The following is a 23,199-nucleotide window of genomic DNA, read 5'->3' as shown; positions in this document are numbered from 1 at the left end:
GAGGAAGTGGAAATACTGACATGTACAGCCTGCATTTCAGAGCGCTTCAATAGAGGATTATTTTGTCTAGAATTTTGTCTGTGACTCAAATGTGGCTTCAAAACAATTGTTCATATCTGTTCCTGAGGGTGTGTGGGGGTGTGTGTGTGTAGGACTGGTTTCTTCAGTACTAATGTGGAGGAGAGAACAGAGTCAGTGAGGCAGTGTTACTGTGGGAAAGTGGACTTTGTCATGGTCAGACTACAGACCGGTTTATTCTACATGGAAATATTTCACTGGACCATAACAAGAGAGAGCTAACAGTTTTTTTCCATCCTGTAAATCTGTTTTTTAACTCGATAAACTCCAATGTAATTTCAGTAAAAACTCCTTCATTAAATCTCTTTATTAGAATTAATGTGAACAGGAAGTGTGTGATGAATACAGTTACTATCAGGAAGAGGAGCGACTTCCTGCTTTCAAAGAAATTTTTTGATAAAACATTCCTCTGATGTTTATCACTTCCTGTATCCTGCTGTGTGTGTGTGTGTGTGTGTGTGTGTGTGTGTAATCACTCCTGATCAGAATGAGAATCAGAATCAGTTTTTTGCCAAGTAGTGTAGGGTTTACAAGGAATTTGTCTTAGTGTGCTGGTGCATAGTAAATAAATAAATAATAAAGAAAAAGAAGCATAATTTTACACACAAACTAGAAGCTATAAGGCTATGTATAAACATTGATGTATAGCAACAGTTTAGAAACAAGAAAAATTAAAATAAGAATAACAACACTAACAATATATGAGTGCAGGATGTGCAAAAAGACCAGTGCAGATGCTACATACTGTGAAACTGGGACAATAACTGTACAATAGTGTAGGATATACAGAGTGAACCAGTGCAAATGTTCACAGTATGAGGTAGTAATGTGTAGTGTATCAGTCCGAGTTGCGTGTGTTAACGCAACAACAGAAAAGTGAAGTTGTTTGTTATTGTTCAGAGTGGCAAGTAAGTGACCATGTAGGGTCCTGGATGTTGTTAATGAGGCCAGTAGCGGATGGAAAGAAACTGATTTTGTGGCGTGAAGTTTTAGTCTTGATGGACCGCAGTCTTCTGCCAGAGGGGAGTGCCTCAAAAAGATTGTGTCCAGGGTGAGAGGGGTCGGCCACAATCTTAACTGCCCGCTTCAGGGTCCTGGAAGTGTATAGGTCCTGGAGAGGAGGCAGATTGCAGCCCATCACCTTCTCAGCAGAGCGAATGACCCTCTGCAGTCTGCTTTTTTCCTTAGCAGTGGAAGCAGCGTACCAAATGGCGATGGAGGAGGTGAGTGTAGACTCAATAATGCTGGTGTAGAAGTGCACCATCATTGTCCTTAAAAGGATAAACTTCTTTAACTGTCTTAGGAAGTACATCCACTGTTGGGATTTTTTAATCAGTGTGTTGATGTGTAACTCCCACTCGAGGCCCCGGGTGATGATGGTTCCCAGGAAGCGGAAGGAGTCAACAGTACTGACTGGTGAGTCACACAGGATGATAGGGGTGAGTGGGGCAGGGTTCTTCCTGAAGTCTACCACCATCTCTACTGTTTTCACAGCGTTGAGCTCCAGGTTGTTCTGGTTGCACCAGGACACCAGACGGTCAATCTCCCTCCTGAGAGATGAGTCCAATGAGGGTGGTGTCATCTGCAAACTTCAGTAATTTGACGGACTGGTGACTGGAGGTACAGTTGTTCGTATACAGAGAGAAGAGTAAAGGAGAAAGAACACAGCCTTGGGGGGAGCCAGTACTGATGGTCTGAGATTCAGAGACATATTTTCCTAGTCTCACCTGCTGCCTCCTGTCAGTCAGGAAGTCTGTGATCCATCTGCAGGTGGAGTCAGGAACACTAAGCTGGGAGAGTTTGTCCTGAAGCAGGGACGGAATGATCGTGTTAAATGCAGAGCTGAAATCCACACACAAGGTCCTGACATAGGTGCCTTGGAAATCCAGATTTCCCAGATTAGCACTATATAAGGAGATGGAAGTCACTCTAGTGACACCTGGTTGTGCTGAGGTCAGTGACTGTGTTGAGGTCAGTGGATGTGCTTAGATCAGTGGCTGTGTTGAGGTCAGTGGCTGTGCTGAGGTCAGTAATTATGTTGAGGTCAGTAGCTGCAATAAAGTCAGTGGTTATACTGAAGTCAGTAACTGTGGCAAGGTCAGTGGCTGTGTTGAGTGGCTGTGTAGAGGTCAGTGGCTGTGTAGAGGTCAGTAACGGTGTTTGTTCCTGTTCATTCTGGGCATGCCTGATGATTTCCCATCATTTCTATTAGCTGCATTTCACAGCCTGATTTTTTTCCTCTGCTTTCATTCAAACATTACAAACTTCAGGTTCTGCAGATCTCCCTCCAGTGCAGTGACCAGTGTGTTCACACCAACTGCCCCTTCCAAATCAGTTACAATACACACACACACACACCTCTCTCTCTGTTTGGTAATGTAAACTTTTATTAAGTTCCTTCTCCTGCTTTTCAGTGCAGTTTTCACTTTATTTTACAAACAAATTAATAATAATAATAATAAATCATCATCATCCTCATCATCATCAGATTTCCCATAAGAAAATAAATCACAGTGTTCTAACACAAAAGCTTTAAAGCACTGTCCCTTCATTCAGTTCCACTGGATTTCTCTATTTGACATTATTGTATTACAGTTTTATTAAAATTGCTGTGATTTGGGGAAACTCATCAAAAAGTAGAAATCTCTTCCATTTCTTCAAAAGGAGCAGCTTCTGGAGTTCTGTACATTTAAACTCTGTTAATAAATATCTGTAACTTAAATATGAACATCATTAAAGAGCAGGAGGTGAGGATCTGTCTCAAACCCTTTACATAACACCGCTAGGCTAACAAGTCAGCTAGCGCACGCTAACGCTCTGATAAACTCATCTAAATAACCAGAGTGATTTTTCTTCATTATTCATGAATCTTAATATTCTCATTTTTTTAAAGTTCAGATTGGGAGGAAATGAATCAGAAATCTGAAGAAACTCAGTAAATGTGAGAGGTTTCAGTCAGACGTGTAAACATTTTAACTCCTATTTTAAACTGAAACACACACGCGCGCGCACGCACACACACACACACACACACGCGCGCGCACGCACGCACGCACACACACACACACACACACACACACACACACACACACACACACACACACACACACACACACACACACACACACACACGTGGAGTGATTTATAAACGTATTTTCCTCTCTATTATCTCCTGAATGATTAGCGTTAGCTCCTTTATCAGATATTAATTCAGTTTTAGAGCTGTTTTTTATTGTGGTTTATTCCGGGTGTAAATCCCTGGTTTGTTTCAGGATGTTGAATTCCAGTGTTTTTTGTTGAATATTATTTTCCTACAGCACCATCACCTCTGTGTGTTTTATCTTAGCGAGGTAATGCTAATGCTAGCTACAATAACACGGTACTGAGCTAACGTTAGCAGGTACTTTCTGGACTTACCCCACACATAAACATTACATTCTACCTCAGCTGATTGTTGGACACACAACAATTGCACTACTTGTATACTCTGCACTACTCTGCACACACAATAACCACACTCACTGCACATCTTTGTGTGCATACTGCATCGACACTTTACTGTGAAAATTGAAAGTTGTACAATAGATATTGTTATTCCTGTTAAAATTCGACATTTATATTTACATCTTATGTATGCACATTGCACATACTGTATTATTTATTGCCAATATATTTGTCTTTATCTACATACATGTATATACTATATATTACAGATGTTTATACATATATTATTTTATAAATATTATATTCCATTATTATATTATATATTTTATTATATTATATATATAACATTGTATTATATTATTATTATTTTTATTTATATTATATACATATTTTTATTTTATTTTATTGTTTTATATATACACTATATTGCCAAAAGTATTCTCTCACCCATCCAAATAATCAGAACCAGGTGTTCCAATCACTTCCATGGCCACAGGTGTATAAAATCAAGCACCTAGGCATGCAGACTGTTTTTACAAACATTTGTGAAAGAATGGGTCGATCTCAGGAGCTCAGTGAATTCCAGCGTGGAACTGTGATAGGATGCCACCTGTGCAACAAATCCAGTCGTGAAATTTCCTCACTCCTAAATATTCCACAGTCAACTGTCAGCTGTATTATAAGAACGTGGAAGTGTTTGGGAACGACAGCAACTCAGCCACGAAGTGGTAGGCCACGTAAACTGACGGAGCGGGGTCAACGGATGCTGAGGCGCATAGTGCGAAGAGGTCGCCAACTTTCTGCAGAGTCCATCGCTACAGACCTCCAAACTTCATGTGGCCTTCAGATGAGCTCAAGAACAGTGCGCAGAGAGCTTCATGGAATGGGTTTCCATGGCCGAGCAGCTGCATCCAAGCCATACATCACCAAGTGCAATGCAAAGCGTCGGATGCAGTGGTGTAAAGCACGCCGCCACTGGACTCTAGAGCAGTGGAGACGCGTTCTCTGGAGGGACCAATCGCGCTTCTCCATCTGGCAATCTGATGGACGAGTCTGGGTTTGGCGGTTGCCAGGAGAACGGTACTTGTCTGACTGCATTGTGCCAAGTGTAAAGTTTGGTGGAGGGGGGATTATGGTGTGGGGTTGTTTTTCAGGAGCTGGGCTTGGCCCCTTAGTTCCAGTGAAAGGAACTCTGAATGCTTCAGCATACCAAGACATTTTGGACAATTCCATGCTCCCAACTTTGTGGGAACAGTTTGGAGCTGGCCCCTTCCTCTTCCAACATGACTGTGCACCAAGAGTCCTTGGAGTCCTGACCTCAACCCGATAGAACACCTTTGGGATGAATTAGAGCGGAGACTGAGAGCCAGGCCTTCTCGTCCAACATCAGTGTGTGACCTCACAAATGCACTTCTGGAAGAATGGTCAAAAATTCCCATAAACACACTCCTAAACCTTGTGGACAGCCTTCCCAGAAGAGTTGAAGCTGTTATAGCTGCAAAGGGTGGACCGACGTCATATTGAACCCTATGGATCAGGAATGGGATGTCACTTAAGTTCATATGCGAGTCAAGGCAGGTGAGCAAATACTTTTGGCAATATAGTGTGTATACTCACACACACTTATTTGTATCTGATACACAATTGGCTTTACATAACTATTGGTGTTTTTCATAATTTATCAAGACCCTAATGTTAGTCTTATTTTTCTATATATACACACACACATACACTTTTTTTTTTTTTTTTTTTTAAACCTATATCCCTATACTTTTCTTGTCCACACACTTTAAATTCTTTCTTCAAACGAAGGACAGTCGTTAAAAGTATTTCACTACATGTCGGACTGTGTATGATTTCATATATAATAAATAAAATTTTAATTTGATTTGAATTTGAGGTAGCTGGTTAGCCGAGCTAAAGTCTGTAGCCTACGATATTGTGTTTAAATCGGTATTTTATATAAAACATCAATCTGTGCCGTGACTAGAAAAAGATATTAGCCACATTAGCACAGGGTGACGTCAGGTTAATCTAGTCACAGTCATAAAGTCAGTCATTTATAATACACAAATAAATACACAAGTAAACAATTTAGCCATTTGGAATATTTAAGGTAGAGTCTGCTGATTTAGTTGTTTTTGTTTATTTTAGATTTTATATCTTCTTCCCACACGAATGTCTTATTCATCTTGTATTTATTTTAGATTCTTATGTCGACCAAATTGGTGTTTTTCTTTTTTTAACTAATTGAGGATAGTGAGTGTAATTCTTGAAGTCGGCCACAAGGGGGCTGTACAAGAGTGTGTGAGAGGAATGCAGAAATGAAAGATTTTCTTTTGAATCTGAATGAATGTAGTAATTTATTCAGATGCAGTCAGTCAGGGCTTCAGTGTTCCAAAACTAAAGACGGGTCAGGGCTGAGGGTTCTTCTCATGTGCTGGGAGTCCACACTGCTGTGACGGGGAGCCATTATTATTATTATTATTATTATTATTATTAACACTGTGCAGTGCAAGGGGTTGTCTGAGTTCAAAGTCTAAAGAGATTCTGTCTTCTTCCTGCATTTATCCCAGCACCATGTGAACAAATCTCAGTAAGACACTTATAGATGCTCTCTCTCTCCCACACACACACACACACACACACACACACACACACACACTAAAAGTAGTGTGTGTACTCAGGATTCAGACAGAAGGTCTTTCAGAGTTTTCAGAATCTTCACTGCTGTCACTGTGAGAGAGAAGAAGAAAAACAAACGACAAACACTGTAGCTCTGACTCGGACACAAGAAGGAAGAACTCTGTGTGTGTGTGTGTCTTACTGCAGCAGGGTGTGTAGGCGTTGGCGGTTGTGTCTCCTCCTCTCCTCATTGATGGGGTAGGATCTGAAGATGAGCAGGCCGAGGATGATGAGGGAGACAGGTACAGCAGACACCAACAGCTTCAATGTTAATTTCACAGAGTCAGGCTGCACACACCTCCTCGACACGTAACCCGCAAAACTGCACACACACACACAGACACACACACACACACACAGACAGACAGTGAGCCAATAATGAGACAGAGTCATAAAGTGACTGATGGAGTGATACAGAGACAGAAAGTAATAAAATGGATAAAGTATATTGTATTGTTCTGAATATAAGACGATATTTTTTTCATGGAAATACATCTCAGTAAACGATGTGGTCCTATATTCGAGCTCTAGACTTTTACATGTCAATACACCCGCAAAAACAGGTGACGCCAAATACAGGTAAATGAGTTCCCCAGGACTGAAGCAACTGCGTGATGGCGAGTGACTGTCCAGAAAATAGCGGCTGAAAAGTCGGCCAAGTAAACCAGCAACTGAGGGCAATACCTGCTGGAATTATCGTTCGTGGTCAGAGAAACGGCTGGATGGAGACTGAGTTTGTGGTGGACTGCTTAAAGTGGAGTGGGGCAGACGATGTGGGACACTCAGAAATAAGAGGAACATGCTAATTTTGGAAGCTTTCCATGGACATGTGACTTTGCCGGTCAAAAAGCAACTGCGTGCAATGAACGGTGACGTCGTCGATCCATACCGGGGGGATGACAAGTCAGATACAGGTGCTGGATGTTGTGGTTAACAAGCCAATCAAAGATGGTGTGTGTGCAAGAGATACACAGAGTGGCTGCTGTCTGGGAATCACACACTCACACCATCCGGAAACATTCAAAAGCTCTTCAAAAAGAGTGAACCCAGTGAGGCAGAGGACCTCTGTGAGGAATCGACTGACTGACATGAATGACATGATGATTTGAGGAGCCGAGTTTGGCTAATTAAAACAGTTCATTGCATTACTGATTATTGCTCTACTGTTTGTTGCAGTATGTTTATTGCACTATTATTAATTACACTTTATCTAATCACGCCTATTATTTTTCTCTCTAAGGCAGATTTCTACTGTTAATGAAGTACAGTAATACCTTGACTTACGAGTTTAATTGGTTCTGTGACCGAGCTCGTAACTCAATTTGCTCGTATATCAAATCAAATTTCTCCATTAAAATGAATTGAAATGCTATTAATCCGTTCCAGCCCCCCAAAAACCACACCAATTTTTTTTGTTACGTGTTTTTTAAATAAGAAAAATGTACTTTATAAATAACAAATAATGTATAAAAAATAATAAATACATAAAAAAAGAGAATGTAAAGAAATAAACTGGTTTTATTAAGTGTATTTACCTTGAAGATCAGACGAAGATTGGCGGAGTTTTTCATTTTGTGCTCTATCGCTTAACTTAACTTACTCGCTACACACTTAATGCTACAATGTATTGCTAAATTTAACTTCCACACTATGCTACACTTTATCGCTAAACTTAAGTGCTACTTTTTTATTTATTTTTTTATCTTATTTTTTCACTTCACTTAATCATCTTCTCTGACTTATGCCTTTTTCTCCACACTTTCCCTTGCAGGGCGTTTCAATAAAAACCTGTCCAAGGAGGTTTCTTCCTCCCTTTCAAAATGTTTGGAAAATGAGTGATGAAGTGTCCTTACACAGCGCCAACGCACGACCTGGAGAGATAACCACGTGAACTGACCGCTCGCTGGGCGACCGAATGGCGGGTGGAGTAAGCTCGCGCGCTCGTAACTCAGATCTCGTATCTTAAAGCAAAAAAATCGACCAAGCGGCGGCTCGTATCTCAGAAAACTCGTAAGTTGAGTCACTCATGAGTCAAGGTTACACTGTATTGGTAGGCTTTGTATTTTTTCACAATGAGATGCACAGCATAACTGTTATTAAATCCAGATGGACAGCAGGTTGTGTTATACCAGATGAAAATTCTTTTTAAATTAAAGCATTTTCTTTATAAAAGACAAGAGTTGGTCTTCAAAATGCATTTTTCCAAAAGATACACTTTGAAAAGTATAATCAGGGACGTCTTATAATCAGGGACGTCTTATAATCAGGGACAATACAGTAATAAAGTGACTGAGAGAAAAAGTGAGAGTGAGACACCGAGAAAGTCACACAGTGATGGAGAAAAACTGATAGACGGAGAGAGAGAGAGAGAGAGAGAGAGAGAGAGAGACACGGAAATAGTCAGAAACTGTAAGAGAGCGTAAAACATATGGAGAGAGTGAGACAGGTGGATAGAGCAAGACAGGTGGATAGTGAGACATGTGGAGAGTGAGACTGGTGGATAAAGTGAGACAGGTGTATGAAGTGAGATGCAGGGATAGAGCAAGATGGGTGGATAGAGCGAGACATGTGGAGAGTGAGACATGGAGAGTGAGACAGGTGGAGAGCAAGACATGGGGAGTGAGACAGGTGGAGATTGAGACAGGTGGAGAATGAGAAGGGTGGATAGAGTGAGACAGGTGAATAGAGTGAGATGTGTGAAGAGCAAGACGGGTAGAGAATGAGATAGGTGGATAGAGAAAGACTGGTGGAGAGTGAGAAGGGTGGATAGAGCAAAACGAATGGAGAGCGAGAGGGGTGGACAGAGCGAGACATGTGGAGAGAGTGAGACTGGTGGAGAGAGTGAGACTGGTGGATAGAGCCAGACAGGTGGATAGAGCAAGACGAATGGAGAGCGAGAGGGGTGGACAGAGCGAGACATGTGGAGAGAGTGAGACTGGTGGAGAGTGAGACTGGTGGATAGAGCGATACACATGGAGAGTGAGACAGGTGGAGAGTGAGACTGGTGGATAGAGAGAGATAAGTGGAGAGCGGGACAGGTGGAGAGCAAAACACATGGAGAGTGAGACAGGTGGAGATTGAGACAGGTGGATAGAGTGAGATGTGTGAAGAGCAAGACGGGTAGAGAATGAGATAGGTGGATAGAGAAAGACTGGTGGAGAGTGAGAAGGGTGGATAGAGCAAAACGAATGGAGAGCGAGAGGGGTGGACAGAGCGAGACATGTGGAGAGAGTGAGACTGGTGGATAGAGCGATACACATGGAGAGTGAGACTGGTGGATAGAGAGAGATAAGTGGAGAGCGGGACAGGTGGAGAGCAAAACACATGGAGAGTGAGACAGGTGGAGAGCATGAGACAGGTGGAGAGCATGAGACAGGTGTACTGACTGTAAGCTGAGAGTGGAGATGCCCAGCGAAACTCCAGAGGCAAACTTGGTGAAAAAGACGTAGAAGGAGTAGAAGATGGCCTCATGACCCTGAGAGCTGGGATTCTGTACTTTATAATCATCCACTGCATCGGGCAGCATCGACCTGATCACACACACACACACTTTACTTTGTGTTTCTCTGCATGAACACAGCTGAAAACATCACCACAACACTGTCTGGTATTATAATGTCACTGGATGAACTAAGAAAAGAGCCGAGAATGAATGAATGAATGAATGAATGAATGAATGAATGAATGAATGAATGAATGAAACACACCACGGCAGGAGGAAAGCTGCAGCCACGGAGGTACCGGCAGCTACGGCAACCATGTACGTTATGACAAGAGTGCTCTCTATACACACCACCAGGATCATGAAGGGAACCGCCCACTGTAACACACACACAGGTTATGTACCATCATACACACACGTGTTATCATATACCATCACACACACACACAGGTTATCATGTACCATCACACACACACACACACACACACAGGTTATCATGTACCATCACACACACACACACACACACACACACAGGTTATCATGAACCATCACACACACACACAGGTTATCATGTACCATCACACACACACACACACACACACAGGTTATCATGTACCATCACACACACACACAGGTTATCATGTACCATCACACACACACACACACACACACACACACACACACAGGTTATGTACCATCATATACACACGTGTTATCATATACCATCACACACAGGTTATCATGTACCATCACACACACACACACACACACACACACACACACACAGGTTATCATGTACCATCACACACACACACACACACACACACACACAGGTTATCATGTACCATCACACACACACACACACACACACACACACACACAGGTTATCATGTACCATCACACACACACACAGGTTATCATGTACCATCACACACACACACAGGTTATCATGTACCATCACACACACACACAGGTTATCATGTACCATCACACACACACACACACACACACACAGTCACTCACCATGATGCCGACGTAGACTGCAGACTTTTTCCCAAAGCGTGTGAGGAACAGCTGCCACAGAGGAATGGTGAGGGTTCCAGAGAGCTACACACACACACACACACACACACACACACACACACACACACGTTGGACCCCTCACAAACTGTAATAAATCTGTCACACATTTATCATGATACTGCTTCATGTAGTGAAGACTTCTTATGGGATAGATTTTCTGAGTAATGTCTGTCAGGAGAACGTGATACAACACACTGTTTAACACAACACACACACTGTAACACAACACACACACTAACACAACACACACTGTTTAACACAACACACACACTAACACGACACACACACTGTAACACAACACACACACTAACACAACACACACACTGTAACACGACACACACACTGTAACACAACACACACACTAACACAACACACACACACTGTTTAACACAACACACACACTGTAACACAACACACACACTAACACAACACACACTGTTTAACACAACACACACACTGTAACACGACACACACTGTAACACGACACACACACTGTAACACGACACACACACTGTAACACGACACACACACTGTAACACGACACACACACTGTAACACGACACACACACTGTAACACGACACACACTGTAACACACACACTGTAACACGACACACACACTGTAACACAACACACACACTGTAACAACACACACACTGTAACACGACACACACACTAACACGACACACACACTGTAACACGACACACACACTGTTTAACACAACACACACACTGTAACAACACACACACTGTAACAACACACACCCTGTAACACACACACTGTAACACACACACTGTAACACGACACACACACTAACACAACACACACACTGTAACAACACACACACTGTAACACGACACACACACTGTAACAAGACACACACACTGTAACACGACACACACACTGTAACACGACACACACACTGTAACACGACACACACACTGTAACACGACACACACACTGTAACAACACACACCCTGTAACACACACACTGTAACACACACACTGTAACACGACACACACACTAACACAACACACACACTGTAACAACACACACACTGTAACACGACACACACACTGTAACAAGACACACACACTGTAACACGACACACACACTGTAACACGACACACACACTGTAACACGACACACACACTGTAACACGACACACACACTGTTTAACACAACACACACACTGTAACACAACACACACACTGTAACACGACACACACACTGTAACACGACACACACACTAACACGACACACACACTAACACGACACACACACTGTTTAACACGACACACACACTGTAACACACACACTGTAACAACACACACACTGTAACACGACACACACACTGTAACACAACACACACACTGTAACACGACACACACACTGTAACACGACACACACACTGTAACACAACACACACACTAACACGACACACACACTGTTTAACACAACACACACACTAACACGACACACACACTGTAACACAACACACACACACTGTTTAACACAACACACACACTGTAACACAACACACACACTGTTTAACACGACACACACACTGTTTAACACGACACACACACTGTTTAACACGACACACACACTGTTTAACACGACACACACACGCCATTTAACACGACACACACACTGTTTAACACGACACACACACTGTAACACGACACACACACTAACACGACACACACTGTAACACGACACACACACTGTAACACGACACACACACTGTTTAACACGACACACACACTGTTTAACACGACACACACACTGTTTAACACAACACACACACTGTAACACAACACACACACTGTAACACAACACACACACTAACACAACACACACTGTTTAACACAACACACACACTAACACGACACACACACTGTAACACAACACACACACTAACACAACACACACACTGTAACACGACACACACACTGTAACACGACACACACACTAACACGACACACACACTAACACGACACACACACTGTTTAACACGACACACACACTAACAACACACACACTGTAACAACACACACACTGTAACACGACACACACACTGTAACACGACACACACACTGTAACACAACACACTGTAACACAACACACACACTGTAACACAACACACACACTAACACGACACACACACTGTAACACAACACACACACACTTTAACACAACACACACACTGTAACACGACACACACACTGTTTAACACGACACACACACGCCATTTAACACGACACACACACTGTTTAACACGACACACACACTGTAACACGACACACACACTGTTTAACACGACACACACACTGTTTAACACGACACACACACTAACACGACACACACACTAACACGACACACACACTGTAACACGACACACACACTGTTTAACACGACACACACACTGTTTAACACGACACACACACTGTAACACGACACACACACTAACACGACACACACACTGTAACAACACACACACTGTAACAACACACACACTAACACGACACACACACTGTAACACGACACACACACTGTAACACGACACACACACTGTAACACAACACACACACTAACAACACACACACTGTAACACAACACACACACTAACACGACACACACACTGTAACACAACACACACACACTGTTTAACACGACACACACACTGTTTAACACGACACACACACTGTAACACGACACACACACTGTAACACGACACACACACTAACACGACACACACACTGTTTAACACGACACACACACTGTTTAACACGACACACACACTAACACGACACACACACGCCATTTAACACGACACACACACTGTAACACGACACACACTGTAACACGACACACACACTGTAACACGACACACACACTGTTTAACACGACACACACACTGTAACACGACACACACACGCCATTTAACACGACACACACACTGTTTAACACGACACACACACTGTAACACGACACACACTGTTTAACACGACACACACACTAACACAACACACACACTGTAACACAACACACACACTGTAACACAACACACACACTAACACGACACACACACTAACACGACACACACACTAACACGACACACACACTAACACGACACACACACTGTTTAACACGACACACACACTGTTTAACACGACACACACACTGTAACACGACACACACACTGTAACACGACACACACACTGTTTAACACGACACACACACTGTTTAACACGACACACACACTGTTTAACACGACACACACACTGTTTAACACGACACACACACGCCATTTAACACGACACACACACTGTTTAACACGACACACACACTGTTTAACACAACACACACACACTGTTTAACACAACACACACACTGTAACACAACACACACACTGTTTAACACGACACACACACTGTAACACGACACACACACTGTTTAACACGACACACACACTGTAACACAACACACACACTGTTTAACACGACACACACACTGTAACACGACACACACACTGTTTAACACGACACACACACTGTAACACGACACACACACTGTTTAACACGACACACACACTGTAACACGACACACACACTAACACGACACACACACTGTAACACGACACACACACTGTTTAACACGACACACACACTGTAACACGACACACACACTAACACGACACACACACTAACACGACACACACACTGTTTAACACGACACACACACTGTAACACGACACACACACTAACACGACACACACACTGTTTAACACGACACACACACTGTTTAACACAACACACACACTGTAACACGACACACACACTGTAACACGACACACACACTGTAACACGACACACACACTGTAACACGACACACACACTGTAACACGACACACACACTAACACGACACACACTGTAACACGACACACACACTGTAACACGACACACACACTGTAACACGACACACACACTGTAACACGACACACACACTGTTTAACACGACACACACACTGTAACACGACACACACACGCCATTTAACACGACACACACACTGTAACACGACACACACACTGTAACACGACACACACACTAACACAACACACACACTGTAACACGACACACACTGTTTAACACGACACACACTGTTTAACACGACACACACACTGTAACACGACACACACACGCCATTTAACACGACACACACACTGTAACACGACACACACACTGTAACACGACACACACACTGTTTAACACGACACACACACTGTTTAACACGACACACACACTGTAACACGACACACACACTGTAACACGACACACACACTGTTTAACACGACACACACACTGTAACAACACACACACTGTAACAACACACACACTGTAACAACACACACACTAACACGACACACACACTGTAACACGACACACACACTGTAACACAACACACACACTGTAACACGACACACACACTGTAACACGACACACACTGTTTAACACAACACACACACTGTAACACAACACACACACTAACACAACACACACACTAACACGACACACACACTGTTTAACACAACACACACACTGTAACACAACACACACACTGTTTAACACAACACACACACACTGTTTAACACGACACACACACTAACACAACACACACACTGTAACACAACACACACACTGTTTAACACGACACACACACTGTTTAACACGACACACACACGCCATTTAACACGACACACACACTGTTTAACACGACACACACACTGTAACACGACACACACACTGTTTAACACGACACACACACTGTAACACGACACACACACTGTAACACGACACACACACTGTAACACGACACACACACTGTTTAACACGACACACACACTGTTTAACACGACACACACACTGTTTAACACGACACACACACTGTTTAACACGACACACACACTGTTTAACACGACACACACACTGTTTAACAGAACACACACACTGTAACACAACACACACACTAACACAACACACACTGTTTAACACAACACACACACTAACACGACACACACACTGTAACACAACACACACACTAACACAACACACACACTAACACGACACACACACTGTAACACGACACACACACTAACACGACACACACACTAACACGACACACACACTGTAACAACACACACACTGTAACAACACACACACTGTAACAACACACACACTGTAACACGACACACACACTGTAACACAACACACACTGTAACACAACACACACACTGTAACACAACACACACACTAACACGACACACACACTGTAACACAACACACACACACTGTTTAACACAACACACACACTGTAACACGACACACACACTGTTTAACACGACACACACACGCCATTTAACACGACACACACACTGTTTAACACGACACACACACTGTAACACGACACACACACTGTTTAACACGACACACACACGCCATTTAACACGACACACACACTGTTTAACACGACACACACACTGTTTAACACGACACACACACTGTTTAACACGACACACACACTGTTTAACACGACACACACACTGTTTAACACGACACACACACTAACACGACACACACACTGTAACACGACACACACACTGTTTAACACGACACACACACTGTAACACGACACACACACTGTAACACGACACACACACTGTAACACGACACACACACTAACACGACACACACACTGTAACGACACACACACTGTAACACGACACACACACTGTAACACGACACACACACTGTAACACGACACACACACTGTAACACAACACACACACTGTAACACAACACACACACTGTAACACAACACACACACTGTAACACGACACACACACTGTTTAACACGACACACACACTGTAACACGACACACACACTAACACGACACACACACTGTAACACGACACACACACTGTTTAACACGACACACACACTGTAACACGACACACACACTAACACGACACACACACTGTTTAACACGACACACACACTGTTTAACACAACACACACACTAACACGACACACACTGTTTAACACGACACACACACTGTAACACGACACACACACGCCATTTAACACGACACACACACTGTAACACGACACACACACTGTAACACGACACACACACTGTAACACAACACACACACTGTAACACGACACACACTGTTTAACACGACACACACACTGTAACACGACACACACACTGTAACACGACACACACACGCCATTTAACACGACACACACACTGTAACACGACACACACACTGTAACACGACACACACACTGTAACACGACACACACACTGTTTAACACGACACACACACTGTAACACAACACACACACTGTAACACAACACACACACTGTAACACAACACACACACTAACACGACACACACACTGTTTAACACGACACACACACTGTTTAACACGACACACACACTAACACAACACACACACTGTAACACAACACACACACTGTTTAACACGACACACACACTGTTTAACACACACTGTAACACGACACACACACTGCTTAACACGACACACACACTGCTTAACACGACACACACACTGCTTAACACGACACACACACTGTTTAACACAACACACACACACTAACACAACACACACACTAACACGACACACACACTAACACGACACACACTAACACGACACACACTGTAACACGACACACACACTAACACAACACACACACTAACACGACACACACACTGTAACACGACACACACACTAACACGACACACACACTGTTTAACACGACACACACACTGTAACAACACACACACTGTAACAACACACACACTGTAACACGACACACACACTGTAACACGACACACACACTGTAACACAACACACACTGTAACACAACACACACACTGTAACACAACACACACACTAACACGACACACACACTGTAACACAACACACACACACTGTTTAACACAACACACACACTGTAACACGACACACACACTGTTTAACACGACACACACACGCCATTTAACACGACACACACACTGTTTAACACGACACACACACTGTAACACGACACACACACTGTTTAACACGACACACACACGCCATTTAACACGACACACACACTGTTTAACACGACACACACACTGTTTAACACGACACACACACTGTTTAACACGACACACACACTGTAACACGACACACACACTGTAACACGACACACACACTGTTTAACACGACACACACACTGTAACACGACACACACACTGTAACACGACACACACACTGTAACACGACACACACACTGTAACGACACACACACTGTAACACGACACACACACTGTAACACGACACACACACTGTAACACGACACACACACTGTAACACAACACACACACTGTAACACAACACACACACTGTAACACGACACACACTGTAACACGACACACACACTGTTTAACACGACACACACACTGTAACACGACACACACACTAACACGACACACACACTGTTTAACACGACACACACACTGTAACACGACACACACACTAACACGACACACACACTGTTTAACACGACACACACACTGTTTAACACAACACACACACTGTAACACGACACACACACTGTTTAACACGACACACACACTGTAACACGACACACACACGCCATTTAACACGACACACACACTGTAACACGACACACACACGCCATTTAACACGACACACACACTAACACGACACACACTGTAACACGACACACACACTGTTTAACACGACACACACACTGTAACACGACACACACACTAACACGACACACACACTGTAACAACACACACACTGTAACAACACACACACTAACACGACACACACACTGTTTAACACGACACACACACTGTTTAACACGACACACACACTAACACAACACACACACTGTAACACAACACACACACTGTAACACAACACACACACTGTTTAACACGACACACACACTGTTTAACACGACACACACACTGTTTAACACGACACACACACTGTTTAACACGACACACACACTAACACACACACTGTAACACAACACACACACTGTTTAACACAACACACACACGCCATTTAACACGACACACACACTGTAACACAACACACACACTGTAACACAACACACACACTGTTTAACACGACACACACACTGTTTAACACGACACACACACTGTTTAACACGACACACACACTGTTTAACACGACACACACACTGTTTAACACGACACACACACTAACACACACACTGTAACAACACACACACTGTTTAACACAACACACACACGCCATTTAACACGACACACACACTAACACGACACACACACTGTAACACAACACACACACTGTTTAACACAACACACACACGCCATTTAACACGACACACACACTGTAACACAACACACACACTAACACAACACACACACTGTAACACAACACACACACTGTTTAACACAACACACACGCCATTTAACACAACACACACACTGTTTAACACGACACACACACACTGTAACACGACACACACACTGTAACACGACACACACACTGTAACACGACACACACACTGTAACACGACACACACACTGTTTAACACGACACACACACTGTTTAACACGACACACACACTGTTTAACACGACACACACACTGTAACACACACACTGTAACACAACACACACGCCATTTAACACGACACACACACTAACACGACACACACACTGTTTAACACGACACACACACTGTTTAACACGACACACACACTGTTTAACACGACACACACACTGTTTAACACGACACACACACTGTTTAACACGACACACACACTGTAACACACACACTGTAACACAACACACACGCCATTTAACACGACACACACACTAACACGACACACACACTGTTTAACACGACACACACACTGTTTAACACGACACACACACTGTTTAACACGACACACACACTAACACACACACTGTTTAACACAACACACACACGCCATTTAACACGACACACACTGTTTAACACGACACACACACGCCATTTAACACGACACACACACTGTAACACAACACACACACTGTTTAACACAACACACACACGCCATTTAACACAACACACACACGCCATTTAACACAACACACACACGCCATTTAACACGACACACACACTGTTTAACACGACACACACACACTGTTTAACACAACACACACACTGTTTAACACAACACACACTGTTTAACACAACACACACACGCCATTTAACACAACACACACACGCCATTTAACACAACACACACACTGTTTAACACAACACACACACGCCATTTAACACAACACACACACGCCATTTAACACGACACACACACTGTAACACGACACACACACTGTTTAACAACACACACACGCCATTTAACACGACACACACACTGTTTAACAGGACACACACGCCATTTAACACAACACACACACTGTAACACAACACACACACTGTTTAACACAACACACACACTGTAACACAACACACACACGCCATTTAACACGACACACACACTGTTTAACACGACACACACGCCATTTAACACGACACACACACTGTAACACAACACACACGCCATTTAACACAACACACACGCCATTTAACACGACACACACACTGTAACACGACACACACACTGTAACACGACACACACACTGTAACACAACACACACACTGTAACACAACACACACACGCCATTTAACACAACACACACACGCCATTTAACACGACACACACACTGTTTAACAACACACACACTGTAACACGACACACACACTGTAACACGACACACACACTGTAACACGACACACACACTGTAACACAACACACACACGCCATTTAACACAACACACACACGCCATTTAACACGACACACACACTGTTTAACAACACACACACTGTAACACGACACACACACTGTAACACGACACACACACTGTAACACGACACACACACTGTAACACAACACACACACGCCATTTAACACAACACACACACGCCATTTAACACGACACACACACTGTTTAACACAACACACACACTGTAACACGACACACACACTGTAACACGACACACACTGTAACACGACACACACTGTAACACGACACACACTGTAACACGACACACACACGCCGTTTAACACGACACACACACACCGTTTAACACGACACACACACACCGTTTAACACGACACACACACACCGTTTAACACGACACACACACACCGTTTAACACGACACACACACACCGTTTAACACGACACACACACACCGTTTAACACGACACACACACACCGTTTAACACGACACACACACACCGTTTAACACGACACACACACACCGTTTAACACGACACACACACACCGTTTAACACGACACACACACCGTTTAACACGACACACACACCGTTTAACACGACACACACACCGTTTAACACGACACACACTGTTTAACACGACACACACACTGTAACACGACACACACACTGTAACACGACACACACACTAACACGACACACACACTAACACGACACACACACTAACACGACACACACACTAACACGACACACACTGTAACACGACACACACTGTAACACGACACACACACGCCGTTTAACACGACACACACACGCCGTTTAACACGACACACACACGCCGTTTAACACGACACACACACGCCGTTTAACACGACACACACACGCCGTTTAACACGACACACACACCGTTTAACACGACACACACGCCGTTTAACACGACACACACGCCGTTTAACACGACACACACGCCGTTTAACACGACACACACGCCGTTTAACACGACACACACACACGCCGTTTAACACGACACACACACGCCGTTTAACACGACACACACACACGCCGTTTAACACGACACACACACACGCCGTTTAACACGACACACACACACGCCGTTTAACACGACACACACACACGCCGTTTAACACGACACACACACGCCGTTTAACACACACGGGTGTGTATCCTCATCCTTCCAGAACATGGAGAAGAATTTCTTCTCGCTTACGGTTTCTCTTGAATAAAGCTGGAGATTAAACCGTCTAACACACACTCACTAAACAATACATCTTTCTGTTGTCATGGAAACACACAATACCACACACACACCAGCACAGACTAACACACAAACTCACACACACACAATCTCACACTCGCGCGCTCACACACATACATGCTCGCACACACACGCGCTCACACATTGGACCTCTCACAGACTAATAAATCCATCACACAGTTACACACACACACAAGCTCACACACACAAGCTCGCTCACACACACACACAAGCTCACACACACAAGCTCGCTCACACACACACACAAGCTCACTCACACAAGCTCACTCACACAAGCTCACACACACAAGCTCACACACACAAGCTCACTCACACAAGCTCACTCACACAAGCTCACTCACACAAGCTCACTCACACAAGCTCACTCACACACACACACAAGCTCATACACAAGCTCACTCACACACGCACACAAGCTCACACACACAAACGCACACAAGCTCGCTCACACACACACAAACGCACACAAGCTCGCTCACACAAACACACACACACACACTCACACACAAGCTCACTCACACACACACACACACAGAAGCTCGCTCACACAAACACACACACACACACACTCACACACAAGCTCGCTCACACAAACACACACACAGAAGCTCACTCACACACACACAAACGCACACAAGCTCGCTCACACAAACACACACACACACACTCACACACAAGCTCGCTCACACAAACACACACACACACAAACGCACACAAGCTCGCTCACACAAACACACACACACACTCACTCACACACACACACACACAAGCTCGCTCACACACACACACACAAGCTCGCTCACACACACACACACAAGCTCGCTCACACACACACACACACACACACACACAAGCTCACTCACACATGTACGTGCACACACACACACACACAAGCTCACTCACACATGTACGTGCACACACACACACACACACACAAGCTCACTCACACATGTACGTGCACACACACACACACAAGCTCACTCACACAAACACACACACACACTCACACACAAGCTCACTCACACACACACACAAACGCACACAAGCTCACACACACACACAAACGCACACAAGCTCGCTCACACAAACACACACACACTCACACAAGCTCACTCACACACACACACACACAAACGCACACAAGCTCACTCACACACAAACGCACACAAGCTCGCTCACACAAACACACACACACTCACACACAAGCTCACTCACAC

General features: G+C 43.7%; 1 protein-coding gene across 6 annotated transcripts in view; it reads right to left on the bottom strand.

The window, feature by feature from the left end:
• Window positions 1–3,411: 3,411 nt before the first annotated feature.
• Window positions 3,412–23,199, bottom strand: part of mfsd2aa (MFSD2 lysolipid transporter A, lysophospholipid a) — a 36,424-nt gene continuing 16,636 nt past the window's right edge. For 5 of the 6 annotated variants that reach the window (XM_058385669.1, XM_058385671.1, XM_058385670.1 and 2 more), the window contains 5 exons: window positions 10,673–10,756; window positions 9,915–10,027; window positions 9,594–9,737; window positions 6,350–6,529; window positions 3,412–6,258 (listed from right to left, as the gene is read on the bottom strand). In XM_058385669.1, the coding sequence (XP_058241652.1) occupies window positions 6,213–6,258; window positions 6,350–6,529; window positions 9,594–9,737; window positions 9,915–10,027; window positions 10,673–10,756 (567 nt within the window). In that variant the 3' untranslated portion in view covers window positions 3,412–6,212. The remainder of the gene's footprint in view (window positions 6,259–6,349; window positions 6,530–9,593; window positions 9,738–9,914; window positions 10,028–10,672; window positions 10,757–23,199) is intronic. The other variant, XM_058385675.1, reaches the window with a different exon arrangement.

The sequence above is a fragment of the Hemibagrus wyckioides genome, linkage group LG03 (genome assembly GCF_019097595.1).
Source record: "Hemibagrus wyckioides isolate EC202008001 linkage group LG03, SWU_Hwy_1.0, whole genome shotgun sequence".
Classification (NCBI taxonomy): Eukaryota; Metazoa; Chordata; class Actinopteri; order Siluriformes; family Bagridae; genus Hemibagrus; species Hemibagrus wyckioides.
The sequence above is the reverse complement of the archived record's forward strand: the minus strand, read 5'-3'. Positions and strand labels throughout refer to the sequence as shown.